We start from the raw sequence: 14,987 nt of genomic DNA, 5'->3' as shown, positions 1-14,987 counted from the left end.
GGATTAAAGTTAATGGATTGGGTACTGCTTTCAAATGGAGGGAGCTGAGGTACTTCACCTAAAGAGTTTAATTAGTAGCTGTCAGAACAAAAAGCCATAATGTATTTACTCATGAATAGCACAGTTGTCTGAAGTGAGGCATTTTCTTTCTGTGTTTCTATGCCACTTGATTTATTAAAAAAAGGAAAATATTCCTTTAAACAGGAGCCTGTGTTTTGGCTTCTGATTATCTTCCTTCTCCAGTTAATCCTTCTTTAGAGAGTTGGTTGCAGCTTTTTTTTTTTTTAACCATCTAGACTCAACTTCTTCTCTGCCAGCTGCAGCACTGTGAAATTATTATCAAGTGATGCTGTGGTAGGACTGCAGAAAGAGGGAAAAGAGAAACCAGAAGGGGCCTTCTAATTCCAAAATTTTGCATGTGCAGAGAAAATTGCTATAATTTCATTTGGCTGCTGATTTCCTGCAGTACCAAGAAATCTGGTTTTTTGTGTAACATGAATAAATCTCGTGTGGCTGTTTTTGATTTTCCTCTATTATCCCAACGTGGATACTGACAAAGATGAGGTGTGGGTGTGTTCATGGTGTGGTGCTCAGCCATTTGCCTTCCCTGCTTTCCCCAGGACCATTGTTCCTTGGAAGAGTTTTCGCCAGGCCCTGCACGAGGTGCATCCCATCAGCTCTGGCCTGGAGGCCATGGCTCTCAAATCAACCATTGACCTGACCTGCAATGATTACATCTCAGTGTTTGAGTTTGACATCTTCACACGACTCTTCCAGGTGAGAACTGAGCAATGGGAATCACTTCAGGTGTTTTGCTCTTCTTTATCCAGGCCAATATTTTACACTCATTATTTGTGCTGTATGGGATTTGCTTGTCTTGCCCTCCATCCCTTAAAGAGTATTACTTAAGACCCCATATTGCAGTAAATGTGAGTAATATTTCTGGCTGTAGAATAAGAAAAATCCCTAAATATACCCAGGCACATTCAGCATCCTGCCATGAATCAGGATTTCTCTTTCAAAGGTCACTTTGAGACTGAAGCTCTGACACAGCTTCTGCAAGCCAGGAAATGTGAAGCTTAGTTCATCACTCTGTCTTCCCTTTCTTTATTGTCAGATTTATTTTCCATGGAGGGGGGGGTGTTCAGGATGGAGCTCAAGCATGGAAATTTGGGTTTCCTATCTTTTGAACTGCCCCAGCCAGGATGTTGTGAACATGTCTGTGTGTGTGAGGAATCTCTGTAACTGAAGGGATATTAACAGTAGGTGAAATTCTTCCCCCCAGTCTCTAATAGTGCTAAATTCAAAAACACAGCTTCTGATGGTACAATTGGGTATTTACAAGAACAATCACTTACTTCTTTGGCTCTGACTTGCCTTTTCCCATGTGATGGGGTGGGTTGTAATTAAGATATGTCTAGATGAAAAATTCCCATGTTTGGTGTTGCAATGTAGCTGATCTCATTCAGCACTTTTTCCAAGTGTTGTTCATAAAGAACAAGTCAAGAGCTGCTGCAAATTCCAGGGGTTGCAGAGTTCTTAGGGAATGCTGATACCTTCCTGTAGACAAGTTAAAAAACGTGGAGAAATCAGGGGAGATTTACACAGCCAAGCCTTTCTCAGGATTGTGAGATTTCAAATGGTTGTTATGACTTTGGGGGCATCATTTTAAGCAATATTTGAGATGTGTGTGCTGGTTTCTTCATTCAGATCTGAGCCCAGCCACAGTCCTTGCCACACCCTGGTGAGGTTGGGTTGGTGAGGAACAGTCACAAGTTACAGACAGTGAAACTGAGACAGAGGGGAGGCCACTGTCCCCAGGCCATGCAGGAAGTCGGTATTGGAGAGCAGAGCAGTCATGGTTCCTGGGCTCTGCATAATCTCATTAAACTCCTGCCTTTATCCCTGTCTGGGGAATGACTCATTCTCTCTGCAGAAGCAGCACAATTGATGGCTATTCTTAAGCTGTGACCTCAGTGACTTCTCCTTTTGTATTTATTAAGGGAGTTTTGATTAAGGTCTGTCTTAGGTGATAATTTGATCCCCAACAAGCGACAAACTCAAATGCCACGTGCTGCATGGGAATGAATGTTTTCATTTCTCCACTGGCTTTGTGGTGGAACAGAAACATGTTTCTCTGACTGCAGAACCCTTTGATTCAGGAACATTAACCCTTTCCAGAAGTGTGTGCTTAATTTGTTTCTTTGGTTATTCCCCAGCCCTGGTCATCTTTGCTGAGGAACTGGAACAGCCTGGCAGTGACTCACCCTGGCTATATGGCATTCCTCACCTATGACGAGGTGAAGGCCAGACTGCAGAAATTCATTCACAAACCCGGCAGGTGAGAGGGAGCTCAGCCAGCAGGGAGGGTCTGCCTGCCATCACTGATTGCAGCAGGGCTGACACAGATTACCTGTGCTCCTTTCTGCAGCTTGTGTGGTCACTTCTGGGCTGCTTTTAAACAGGGAAGCCTACTGTAGTCTGTTTGTTTGTTGGGGTTTTCAAAGTTGATTTGAAACAAATGGTTTTAAGGATGTTAGCTTCTCTTACTCTGGATTCTGGGTTTAATTTCACCTGGAGGCCAGTTGGATTCTTTTCTCATTTTGTATCATATTGCAAAGTTCCCCTTTGAACTGCCTGGGCCTCAGTTGAGGAAAGCTGCTACAAATCATCAAGTTATTCCTACTAATTTTATTTACTGTCTTGATATGGCCAGACGAAGGCTGCCTACTTGTCACTGAACGTTTTCAGTCAGTTCCAAGCTGAGGTTTCTTTCCTTTGTGTGTTTTTAGTTACATTTTCCGACTGAGCTGTACCCGCCTGGGTCAGTGGGCCATTGGCTACGTCACTGCAGATGGGAACATTCTCCAGACAATCCCCCACAACAAACCTCTTTTCCAAGCACTGATTGATGGCTTCAGGGAAGGCTTGTAAGTAACTTTAGGAAAATTAGGACAACAAAGCAGTTAAGATTTGAATAGCCCCATTGCTGTCAGTGGAATAAGTCATTGCTGAACTATTTTGGCACTCAGGAATTACTGACAGCTGTCTTTGCACTGTAGAGCTGTGCAACAGCAGATGATAAATGTGCACCAGTGTTTCCCTTCTCATAAATCCCTTTTTTTTTGTCAAACCCTTAATATGAACCAATACTTAAGAATAATGTGTTTAATTTTGGAATTTCTGGAATAAAATTCCTCCAGAATTTTAGATTTCAGAATACCTTGACTTCCCACCCCTTGCTTCTCACCTTCATTCTTTCTTCCCTTCCCACCTCCAAAAGAAACCTTAGATCTGTGTACAGGCATTTAGAGATATTTTTTCTCCCAACTCCTTCCAGTTATTTATTTCCTGATGGCCGGAATCAGAATCCTGATTTGACTGGTTTGTGTGAGCCCACACCTCAGGACCACATTAAAGTTACACAGGTGAGTAAAGTGTTCCATAAAAGATTCCATTCCATGCAACTCTCTGCCTTTCTCCCTGATTTCCACCCTCCTTAGCTATTCACCCAGTTCTGTCAGAATTGTTTTTAGTGCTGCAGCATTTTACAAAATTCAGAAATCTTTGTGTGATAGGGATGGGCAGATAAGATGGCAAAACCAGATTTTAAGGGTTTATTTTTAGAATGTTCTGCCAGCATTGATGCTTTTGTGCCATTCAACATCAACACGTCTTGAACCCTGCTTTTCTTGGGATGCTTAAATGAAAATTATTGGATCATTTGAATTCCACTTTTTTCAGAGCTTGACAGATGCACCTAGCACATAAAATGATGGTGAAATCTTTGCATTTATGCTGTGATTTATGCTGGCTTTCCCTCAGGAGCAATATGAGCTGTACTGTGAGATGGGCTCCACATTCCAGCTGTGTAAAATCTGTGCTGAGAACGACAAGGATGTGAAGATTGAACCTTGTGGGCACCTGATGTGCACCTCCTGTCTCACAGCCTGGCAGGTGAGCCTTGGCCTCTTCTTTATCTGGCTCTTCTTTATCTCTCTGAGGGCAGCTGCTTGATCTTTTACAGGTATTCTCTTCTTTTGCAGATTCTTATTCAGAATATCTTTTACAGGTATATTCTTTTCTCAGAACTGTTCAGGTGTGGAGAGAACATAGCAGAAACATTTTCTCATTATGTCACAGCATCAGAAGCTGTTTAGATGCCTCATATCTTAATATGGAACAAGGAAAAACTGTGAATACTTCCTAAAGTGCTGTTTTTCTGCCTCAAGGAGAAAATATTCCCTATTTCTAGCCCAGTTTTCCTTTGTTACTCCTCTCAGCTGAAAGCTCCCTGCCAAAAAGCAGGTTACAAGCTGATTGTTTCTGGAGCAGGTGATAATTGTGCCCCCCAGAGGCTGCTGTGACAGATCTCTTGTGTCCCCTGCAGGAATCCGAAGGCCAGGGCTGTCCCTTCTGCCGCTGTGAGATCAAAGGCACGGAGCCGATCGTGGTGGATCCCTTTGATCCCAGGGGAGGAGGAGGATTGTCCAGGCAAGGGGCAGAAGGAACCCCCTCTCCCAATTACGATGATGATGATGATGACAAAGCTGATGATTCCCTCTTCATGATGAAAGAACTCGCTGGTACCAAAGTAAGTTCATGAATGATGAATGTGGCAGGGCCTTTTCTGCAGCAGTTTTCTTTTGGTGATTTTTAGTGCCTGTGAGGTTTGTCAGACCATGTAGCAGTAAACATCCTGCTCCCTACGGAAAACAGGGGTTTAGGTCCAGTTTTGTGAGCTCATTTCACACTGAGTTTGGGATCACAATTTAAAGCCTTTGATCTCTTGTGTGTTGTCTTGGAGGAATCCCCAGAGGGGTGAAAAAGCTGGACTGACCTGTTGGAATGGAAGGGCTGGGTTTGGAGCTCTCCTCTGTGTGTTAGATTTTGATTTTCTAGCCAGAATTCACCCAGATCAGCAGAAATTCATCCATTTTTCCCCAGTGATGGATACAGCCTTCCCAAGGTCCTGATAAATAACAGGGCAGGCTGTTCTGCTGAGGAACTCAGTTTGGCTGTCATCTTTTTATATGGTGGCTGATAAATCTGTCTAATAAAGGTGTGATAACTCTGCTTCCCTCCAGGAGCTGTGTACAGGCATTCTTTGTGGATCCCTGCATCACTTTTTCATTTCATTTCCATTTCTCATTTTAAAATCTGATTGCTGCTCTTGCATTTTTTTTTACTGCATAGGGAAGTGGGTTTGAATTTGGTTAATTTTTAATAGCTGAATCAACTAAAATAAGCTGCATTTCCTAGTCAGAAAAAATCTTCACCTCTGGTTTACCTGGAGTCTTTTTTCCCTTTATCTTCCATCCTGTGAAAAAATATACTAATCTGTAAACACTGTTCCTGGAGGGCTTTTTTTTTACATATTTTGGGGAAGCAAAGCAATTTTCTTGGTGTGACATCCTGTCAATGTTGGCTTTAGTGAGCTCAAACATACATGAAGCTTTTCAAAATGCAACAGCACTAACTTTGATTGTAAAAAAAGAGAAAATAAAGAGAATAACAGGCACTGTGCTGCTTTGTTGAGTGGAAAAGCAGCTTTCCAGAGACAAAAATGGAGGCTTTGGTGCACACCAGTGCTCTGTAGTGAAAGCAGTTTGCACAGGGACAGGAGGCTTTGCAGCAGATCGTGCCCTCTGGTGTTGAAAAGCAGCTCCAGGCCCACTGAGGCAGCTTTGTCACTCCATGAGAGCAGCTCGGTTTGGGTTTCTAAGTTGAATTTCTGTTACTCCATGAGAGCAGCTCGGTTTGCATTTTTGTTACTCTATCAAACAACTTGGTTTGTGTTTCTAAGTTGAATTTTTGTTATTCCATCAGGACGCCTTGGTTTGTGCTTCTAAGCTGCATTTTTGTTACTCTGCCAGGATAACTTGATTCGTGTTTCTAAAGTGCATTTTTGTTATTCCATCAGGACACCTTTGTGTTTTTAGGTTGCATTTTTGTTACTCCATCAGGACACCTTGGTTTGTGTTTCTAAGTTGCATTTTTGTTACTCCATCAGGACACCTTGGTTTGTGTTTCTAAGTTGCATTTTTGTTACTCCATCAGGACACCTTAGTTTCTGTTTCTAAGTTGCATTTTTGTTACTCCATCAGGACACCTTGGTGTGTGTTTTTAAGTTGCATTTTTGTTACTCCATCAGGACACCTTGGTGTGTGTTTTTAAGTTGCATTTTTGTTACTCCATCAGGACACTTTGGTTTGTGTGTTTCTAGTTGCATTTCAGTGGTGTCTCACTGCTAAGCTTGGATTGCTCCAAGCGCTGGGCGCTGCCTCCATTCCTGGAGGACAGCTGTTACCCCCAGAGCACTTTGTAGCTGGAGAGGCTCTCCAGAGGGCAGGAACTCCTGGCCTGAGCCCTGTGCTGATGTCCCACGTCCCTCTCTCAGGTGGAACGCCCTCCCTCGCCGTTCTCAGTGGCTCCTCAGGCCGCGCTGCCCCCTGTGCCGCCCCGGCTGGACCTGCTGCAGCAGCGAGTGGCCAACCCGCCCGGGGCCTCCAGCCCTGGCACCGCTTCCAAGGTCAGACACAGCCCTCTTTCCCCTTCAGTGTGATTTCAGTGGGGCAGAATCAGACACAGCCCTTTCTTTCCCCTTCAATGTGATTTCAGTGGGGCAGAATCAGACACAGCCCTTTCTTTCCCCTTCAGTGTGATTTCAGTGGGGCAGAATCAGACACAGCCCTTTCTTTCCCCTTCAGTGTGATTTCAGTGGGGCAGAATCAGACACAGCCCTTTCTTTCCCCTTCAGTGTGATTTGAATGGGGCAGAATCAGACACAGCCCTTTCTTTCCCCTTCAATGTGATTTCAGTGGGGCAGAACAATCTGGAGACTCCAACATGTTCTCTCTGACATCCCCAAGTACTTTCTTCTTTTTCTGTCCTGCATCCTGAACTACCAAATTATTATTACTGCTATCACATTCTCTGTTTTCAGCCTCAATCCCTGCTCCCTGCACCCTTTGGATTTTCCTCATATTTTGTTCTAGCTGATACAGAAGGTACCATATTTCTCTCCCCCAACTTTTCTGCACTCATTTCTCCATCAAGCATTTTTTACATAGAAAATGAAGGAAGGAATTCAATGTATGTGACTGGGAGAAATGAACTGGCTTTCTGATTGATCAGCAGAAGGCAGGAGGATGATCTTGGTGGCATTAAGTTAATGGTACTAGAGATGCAGCAGCAGTTCTTCATCTGGTTCAGATGAAATAATCAAATTAGGAAAGTTCAGGCAGAAGAAAATACCTATTTATGTGAATACTTATCACTGACTGATGAATGTTAACTTGTACAAATAACCCACAACTGAATCATTTTTTAAAATAATGGGGAGGCTCTGTTTGGATTCCAATCCAAGGCTGCTGTAAGCTGATGTTTTCCCTCAAGAAGAGGAATCTGGGTGTTGCTATAGGACACGAAAGAACACAAGCTCACACCGCTGTTCTCGAGGTGAAGAAAAAAGGGAAGTTTATTTTCTGACTCCAACATTTATAGTTTTCTATGAGTGACATAGGATTGGAGGGTGACAGTGCCACCTCTCCAATGACACTGAACAAACCAACAGTCTGTCAACTTTCTCTTCTTTCATAAAGTAATGCAAAACAATGAGTTATTTACAAAAAGTGTGTGAGAAAGTTTGCTACAAGAATGTCAACATCAGAAAGCTTAGAAAATCTTCAAAAATCAGGGTGACAATCTGGGGTGTTCAGAGCCTGGCTGGAGCACACGTAGTTCCTGTGTTATCTCCTCAAGCCTGTGCAGAAGGTGCGGAGATATCTCGACATTCTTGGAGATGATGTACTAATACCAACAGATAAACCCACCCCAAACTCTCCCTCCTGTTTATCTCTTCTGCCTGGGCTGTCTGTTCTAAGCACTGTTTCTCTCCCTGCTCCTCCCAGGCTGCTCCAGGTGCTCTGCACAAGGACAAACCTCTGCCGATCCCCCCCACGCTGCGGGACCTGCCCCCTCCACCACCCCCGGACCGCCCGCACCCCCTGGGCCCCGAGAGCCGCCCGCAGCGCCGGCCCCTGCCCTGCACTCCTGGCGACAGGGACAAGCCACCCCCGCTGCCCTCCAACCGCCAGGGCGACCCCTGGCCCGCCAGGCCCATGCCCAAAGCCCCAGCGGAGCCCTGGGCCGGCAGGGAGCTCTCAAACAGGCACTCACTGCCCTTCTCGCTGCCCTCGCAGCTGGAGGCCAGGGCGCTCGGCAGCACCCTCAGCCTGGACAGCCCCGCGGTGAGTAGCTCTGGAGGGAGCCTGGAGAGGCAGTCTGGGAGAAAAGGCACCTTCCTCTCACACTGAGGAGTGGGATTTTGTCATGGGAGAGATGGAAAGAAATTGGTGTGTTCTCGCCAAGGGAGATGCTTTCATTCCTTTTGGGAACAAAGTTGAAATCCCAGTTGAAAGCCCTGCGGTGAGTAGCTCTGGAGGGAGCCTGGAGAGGCAGTCTGGGAGAAAGGGCACCTTCCTCTCACACTGAGGAGTGGGATTTTGTCATGGGAGAGATGGAAAGAAATTCGTGTGTTCCAGGCAAGGGAGATGCTTTCATTCCTTTTGGGAACAAAGCTGAAAGCCCCGTGGTGAGTAGCTCTGAAGGGAGCCTGGAGAGGCAATCCGGGGAAAAGGCACCTTCTTCTCACGCTGAGGAGTGCCATTTTGTCATGGGAGAAATGGAAAAGAATTGGTGTGTTCCAGGCAAGGGAGATGCTTTCATTCCTTTTGGGAACAAGGTTGAAATCCCAGTTGAAATGCCAATTGCCTGATTGAGGCATTCACGTGTCCTCTGAACGTGCTCTCGGCAGCACCCTCAGCCTGGACAGCCCCACAATGAGTAGCTCTGGAGGGAGCCTGGAGAGGCAGTCTGGGAGAAAAGGCACCTTGTTCTCATACTGAGGAGTGGGATTTTGTCATGGGAGAGATGGAAAGAAATTGGTGTGTTCCAGGCAAGGGAGATGCTTTCATTCCTTTTGGGAACAAAGTTGAAAGCCCCGCAGTGAGTAGCTCTGAAGGGAGCCTGGAGAGGCAATCCGGGGAAAAGGCACCTTCTTCTCATGCTGAGGAGTGGGATTTTGTCATGGGAGAGATGGAAAAGAATTGGTGTGTTCCAGGCAAGGGAGATGCTTTCATTCCTTTTGGGAACAATGTTGAAATCCCAGTTGAAAGCCCTGCAGTGAGTAGCTCTGGAGGGAACCTGGAGGGGCAGTCTGGGAGAAAAGGCACCTTGTTCTCACACTGAGGAGTGGGATTTTGTCATGGGGGAGATGGAAAAGAATTGGTGTGTTCTCGCCAAGGGAGATGCTTTCATTCCTTTTGGGAACAAAGTTGAAATCCCAGTTGAAAGCCCTGCAGTGAGTAGCTCTGGAGGGAACCTGGAGGGGCAGTCTGGGAGAAAAGGCACCTTGTTCTCACACTGAGGAGTGGGATTTTGTCATGGGAGAGATGGAAAAGAATTGGTGTGTTCCAGGCAAGGGAGATGCTTTCATTCCTTTTGGGAACAAGGTTGAAATCCCAGTTGAAATGCCAGTTGCCTGATTGTGGCATTCACATGTCCTCTGAACGTGCTCTCGGCAGCACACTCATCCTGGACAGCCCCGCGGTGAGTAGCTCTGGAGGGAGCCTGGAGAGGCAGTCTGGGAGAAAAGGCACCTTCTCACACTGAGGAGTGGGATTTTGTCATGGGAGAGATGGAAAGAAATTGGTGTGTTCCAGGCAAGGGAGATGCTTTCATTCCTTTTGGGAGCAAAGTTGAAATCCCAGCTGAAATCCCAATTGCCTGGTTATTGTTCACCTTTCAGTGCTGAAAAGCTGAGGATGTCTTCTGTTGTTCTCTTGTCACGGACATATTTTATGAAAAATCTTTTTGCTAAGATCTTTTCTCTTTTCTCAGCTCTGGAGAGAAGCTGAGAGGCCTCAGAAATGAAAAATTAGCAAAAAATTATCTGCTGCTGTGGAATGCAGAGGTGTATCTTTGATTAGTCTCATGTGGTTGTTTCTAATTAATAGCTAATCACAGTCTAACTGTCTCAGACTCTTTAGTCAGTCACAAGATTTTATTATCATTTTATTCTTTTCTTTGCTAGCTTCCTGATGAAATTTTTCCTTCTACTCTTTAGTATACTTTTACTATATCATTTTTTTAAAATATAATATATAATCATAAAATAATAAATCAACCTTCTGAAACATAGAATCAAGATTCTCATCTCTTCCCTTGTCCTGGGACCCCTGTGAACACCACCAAATTCTCTGAAGAATTCTGATTTACTCTGCTGGCTTTTCAGCCCTGAGAAAACCACCATGCCAGCTGTGAGGAGTTTGACTGGATAAAACCTGAGTTCAGTTTGGGTCTGTTCACCCACAGGACACTGTTACCAGTGAACTGATTAGTTCAACATTTTGTTGTCTAAAGGAAATTTCAGGCAGTTTTGCTTTCCTTGATTCCATTTCCTTAATTTTTCCTTCTAATGCTTCCAGCTTTCTAAAATTGAAACAAGCACAGTTTTTGCCAGATTTTCTAAGAAAATGGCACGTGCACAGTTTAATCCTGTCTCCAATTCTGTCTGTTTATCTGCATCCTTTTCCTCTTGGCTCCCATCTTGGCCTGTTTCAGCTGAATTTGCCAAGGCCATTGGAACCTCAAAATGTGAAGTTCTTCCTGCAGGAAAGTCCCTGCAGTGTCCCCACTGAGGGGAAGCTGTCAGAGAATTCCTCGATTTCTGAGGTGTCAGTAGAAGAAATGAGGATACTTCATTCCCACAGAGGCTGTACAAGGAGTGGCTTTGCAGCTACACTGGGCCATGAGTTGTTTCTGATTCCTGGTTTGGAATTTTGTCTTCCAGAGCTCCAACACTGGTCCAGCAGCAACCTCAGAGTGTGAACACCCCAAAATCAAACCCTCCTCATCTGCCAATGCCATCTACTCCTTAGCTGCCAGGTCTGTTGGGACTTTTATACCTTACAGAGTGGGAATTGCTGGGTGCTGGTGCCAGAAACAGAACTGGCACAACCCTTTCAGTCTTGGTTTTAAACTCTGACAGATTCAAAACACAATTTAGAGAAAGCAGCTGAAATCAAGGAGCTGTGGGGAATGGTGGGAGCTCCCCTGGGCTGTGGCAGTTGCCATCAGCTCTTTAATAAATTCACTTTTGAGTGGGGCTTTGTGTGATATAAATGTGCATGATATTGTCACTTCCTTTTGCATCATGACCTTGTGCTGGTGTGACCTTGTGGGCTGCATCCTGAAAACCAAATTATTTCTTTAGACAGACTTGCTGTGAGGTGACTGTGGATTTTAAAGGGCACCTTGGTATGAATTAGATTTGGTGTAAATGTTTTATATCTTGTTTCTCCTGCCTCCAGACCACTGCCTGTACCAAAACTGCCTCCTGGGGAGCAGTCTGAGAGCGATGAGGACACTGAATACATGTCACCATCCTCTCTGCCTGTGGTGCCTCCAGGTCCTGCTGTGCAAAAACCAGAGCTCAAAATGCCTTTGGAAATGACTCAGAGTTTACGGTGAGATTCTGGCTGGGTTTGCACTCCCTCCTCCCAGCTCTGGGGCAGCATATTTGGGACATCAGGGTGGGAATTTCGCTTGCTCAGATTTCTGAATTCCCCCAGTGATATTCACCAGATCTTGACTAAAATAGCAATAAAGGAAATGTGACCACTGCTCTTTGCAGAGTCCTTGTACAGTATTAAAGGACTCAGATATCCCCTTCCTTCCCACTCTCTCTGCCAAGAACCTTTTGAGAGCAGAAACAACTGAAATTCAAAACTCTTACTAAAATGTAATTTTCAGTGGTATCAGTTTTGGTGGTATCATTTTAACTCTTTTAAGCTGAGGTACTCTACTGCAATAAACATTAATAGAGCATTTTCTAGAACAAACATTTCACAGAGCAGTGGTGATTTCACCTTGAAACAAGAAGCTGTGCACAAACTCTGTCACAGAGGCAGGGTGGAGGTGGTGGCCACTGTCACCTGTGTGATGGGGAATGTCTTCTCTCCCTCAGAGTTTTGGACTGTGACCAGCAGCCCGAGGGCTCCATGTATGAAGCAATGTACAACATTCACTCTCAAGCAGCATCCTCTGCTTTCGAGGCTGTCAACACTTCTGGTGAGTGGGTGTGCTAAAGAACAGCTGAGAACTGGCCTACAATGAATTGCTCCCAGTGGAACAGCATTTTAGGCTGAATTAGAGGAATTACATTTGGTTTTGTTGTTAAAATAGCTGGGATGTATGTGGAAGTACGAGTCTGTACTTCATGCACACTGAATCTATCAAGTATTTTTAACCTAATCACAGAGTCACAGAATCACAGAATCACAGAGTCACTGGATCACAGAATCACAGAATCAGAATCACAGAATCACTGAATTGCAGAATCACAGAGTCACAGAATCACTGGATCACAGAATCACAGAATCACAGAGTCACAAAATCACTGGATCACAGAATTACAGAATTACAGAATCAGAATCACAGAGACACAGAATTACTGGATCACAGAATCACAGAATCAGAATCACAGAATCACTGAATTGCAGAATCACAGAGTCACAGAATCACTGGATCACAGAATCACTGGATCACAGAATCACAGAGTCACAGAATCACTGGATCACAGAATCACAGAATTACAGAATCACAGAGTCACAGAATCCCAGAATGATGAGGTTGGAAGAGACCTCTAAGATCATCCAGTCCAACCCATGCCCTCACACCTCAACCAGACCATAGCACCCAGTGCCATGTCCAGTTTGTTTTTAAACACATCCAGAGATGGTGATTCCAGCACCTCCCTGGGAAGAGCATTCCAGTACTTTAATTTTCCCATCTGGAAAGAGTTTCCATTAATTGTGAGGTTTTAACAGCAAAACTTTAGTTCGGTGTCCTGTCAGTGCTTGGGAAATGAGGGAGTGGAGTCTGCCTTGAGAGACAGCTCAGGCCCAGAGCTCAGAACGTGCCTCCTCTTGCAGATGAAGGGAGCCTGGCAGCAGCCCCTGCCAGCAATGGCCCTGAGGAGTCAGAGAATGAGGAGGATGGCTACGATGTGCCCAAGGCTCCGCTGCCCGTGGCCGTCGCTCGCCGCACCCTGTCTGATATCTCCAATGCCACTCCTGCCTTCAGCCGAATGTCCTTGGAAAACGACCCTGTCACAGGTCAGAGAGCTCTCCTCCCTCTTCCTGCTGCTGCTGCCTGGCTCTGCATCTTTGAAACTTGTGTCATTCGCTGAAGATTTTGGATGTAAGGTGTAAAATCAGGTTTATGAGGCAGAATTGGTTCTTAGGTATTTTGTTTGATTTTATTTTAGCTTTTGTTTGATTTATAGCTTGGAATGTGCTGCCTTGGTCATTTAATCCCCAGGCTTGCAAATCACACTGGAATCTCAGTTAGGAAAAGCTTTTTTCAGCTTAAAGTTTCTTGTTCACATTCCCCATCACACTGTTTCCTACAGAGCATAGACTGTTTTGGTACCATGGTGTACCTGGTTCTGAGACAGGATTTCCCATCCCTGGAAGTGCCCAAGGCCAGGTTGGATTTGGGGTTGGAGCACCCTGAGATAGTGGAAGGTGTCCCTGCCCATGGCAGGGGGTGGAAGGACCTTTGAGGTCCCTTCCAACCCAGACCATTCAGGGATTGTGTCCCTGTGCCAAGTGGAAGATGCAGGGTTGGCCTGGCAGGGTTTGTGGCACTGCCAGTGCCTGCAGATGGCACAAGAGTTCTGCACACAGCTCCTGATGCTCTGAACTCCTCTGAGCAGGGACCAGTGGCTCAGCAAGTTCAGCTTTTTGTCCCTGGGGAATAGAGGACATGGTGTCCTTCTGGCTGCAAGGCACATTCTCTGAGGGAAAAACTAAAGCCTCGTGTCTCCAAGAGCCTTTCTGAATAATGATTGACTTATTTCCTGCTCAGCAGCTCTTAAGGAAGCTCTGAAACTCTTTCTGTTGGGGGTTTTCAGTCTGTGCTGGTGATTTGCCAAGGAGCAGGAATGAGTTTCTTGTTCCTTCTGGAAGCAGAACCTCCTGTACCCAGAACCCCTTCCCCCAGTGAGTCTTCTCTTTTCCTGCTTCACCATTCCACTTCCCTGACCTTCTTTAGCACAGAGAAGAGTTTCCTAGTGCAGAAAAGTTCATTATTTTTGCCCCACCTCCCTTTTTCACTTTTAAATCTGTTCCTGTGTCTGTAGAATTTGGCTGAAAGGGATAAAAAAGAAACAGAGCAAGTCCCACCCCCACCTCCCAGATGAAGTACTGAGTTTAATCATTGACACTCTGTTTCTACAGCCCTGAAATAACACTGCTGTTGTCCTGCTTTAGGGCTAGGAAAATGGAAAATGTGGAAAATGCTGATTGTTACTGCTGTGGGAAGCAAGGCACTGGTGCAGGCAAGCCTGACTGCTGTGGGATTCATCTTGGCAGATTTATGCTCTCAGGAGCTGGACCCTGCAGTTTTAATTAATGATTTACCAAAATAACTGTCTTAGCAGTTGTCCTTTCAGACTGACCCGTGGTCTCTGAAACTTGATCCAGCTCAAGCTGAAACAGCAATTCCAGAAGGCAGTCTGGGGCAGAGGAGGGGGCAGACCTTCTTCTCACATGTACAAAAAGCTTTTTATGTGTGAGAAACTTCAATTCTGAAGATGAGGGAGCTGGACTGAGCTGTGGTCGGTGAGGAAGATTCAGGGAATCTGGTTCCTGAAGAGCTTTCTCTGTCTCAGGGCTTTTGGGGCAAGTTTTTGAGAAAAACCCCACAATGCTGCTTCTCTGAGCAAGCTGCAGTGCTCACTCTTAGAAAGGAATTGTGTGGACGTGATTTGTCTGTTGTACTCCAGTTCTCTGCCAGAAAACTCTGTGAAGTGCCCTGAGGACTTTTTCCGGGAGACAAATAAATCTTTCTTTAAGGTGATGTCAAACATCCCTGTAGAAAAGTTTCCTGTGATTGGCAGAAAATGCTTTCTGCAATGA

The 14,987-nt window shown here is 45.3% G+C and overlaps 1 protein-coding gene across 6 annotated transcripts in view; it reads left to right on the top strand.

Moving 5' to 3' along the window:
- CBL (Cbl proto-oncogene) overlaps positions 1 to 14,987 on the top strand; it is a 37,893-nt gene that overhangs the window by 17,758 nt on the left and 5,148 nt on the right. For all 6 annotated transcript variants that reach the window (XR_011682769.1, XR_011682766.1, XR_011682770.1 and 3 more), the window contains exons 4-15: positions 621 to 777; positions 2,220 to 2,341; positions 2,793 to 2,930; positions 3,341 to 3,428; positions 3,826 to 3,957; positions 4,391 to 4,594; positions 6,401 to 6,532; positions 7,914 to 8,252; positions 10,856 to 10,950; positions 11,376 to 11,531; positions 12,032 to 12,135; positions 12,999 to 13,181. Coding sequence is in view for 1 of the 6 variants with exons in the window: in XM_071449774.1 (XP_071305875.1) it covers positions 621 to 777; positions 2,220 to 2,341; positions 2,793 to 2,930; positions 3,341 to 3,428; positions 3,826 to 3,957; positions 4,391 to 4,594; positions 6,401 to 6,532; positions 7,914 to 8,252; positions 10,856 to 10,950; positions 11,376 to 11,531; positions 12,032 to 12,135; positions 12,999 to 13,181 (1,850 nt within the window). In the remaining 5 variants the exon portion in view is untranslated. The remainder of the gene's footprint in view (positions 1 to 620; positions 778 to 2,219; positions 2,342 to 2,792; positions 2,931 to 3,340; positions 3,429 to 3,825; positions 3,958 to 4,390; positions 4,595 to 6,400; positions 6,533 to 7,913; positions 8,253 to 10,855; positions 10,951 to 11,375; positions 11,532 to 12,031; positions 12,136 to 12,998; positions 13,182 to 14,987) is intronic.

This window comes from Agelaius tricolor, unplaced genomic scaffold (genome assembly GCF_023055355.1).
Source record: "Agelaius tricolor isolate 1412-34295 unplaced genomic scaffold, bAgeTri1.0.p SCAF_29, whole genome shotgun sequence".
NCBI lineage: Eukaryota > Metazoa > Chordata > Aves > Passeriformes > Icteridae > Agelaius > Agelaius tricolor.
The sequence above is the reverse complement of the archived record's forward strand: the minus strand, read 5'-3'. Positions and strand labels throughout refer to the sequence as shown.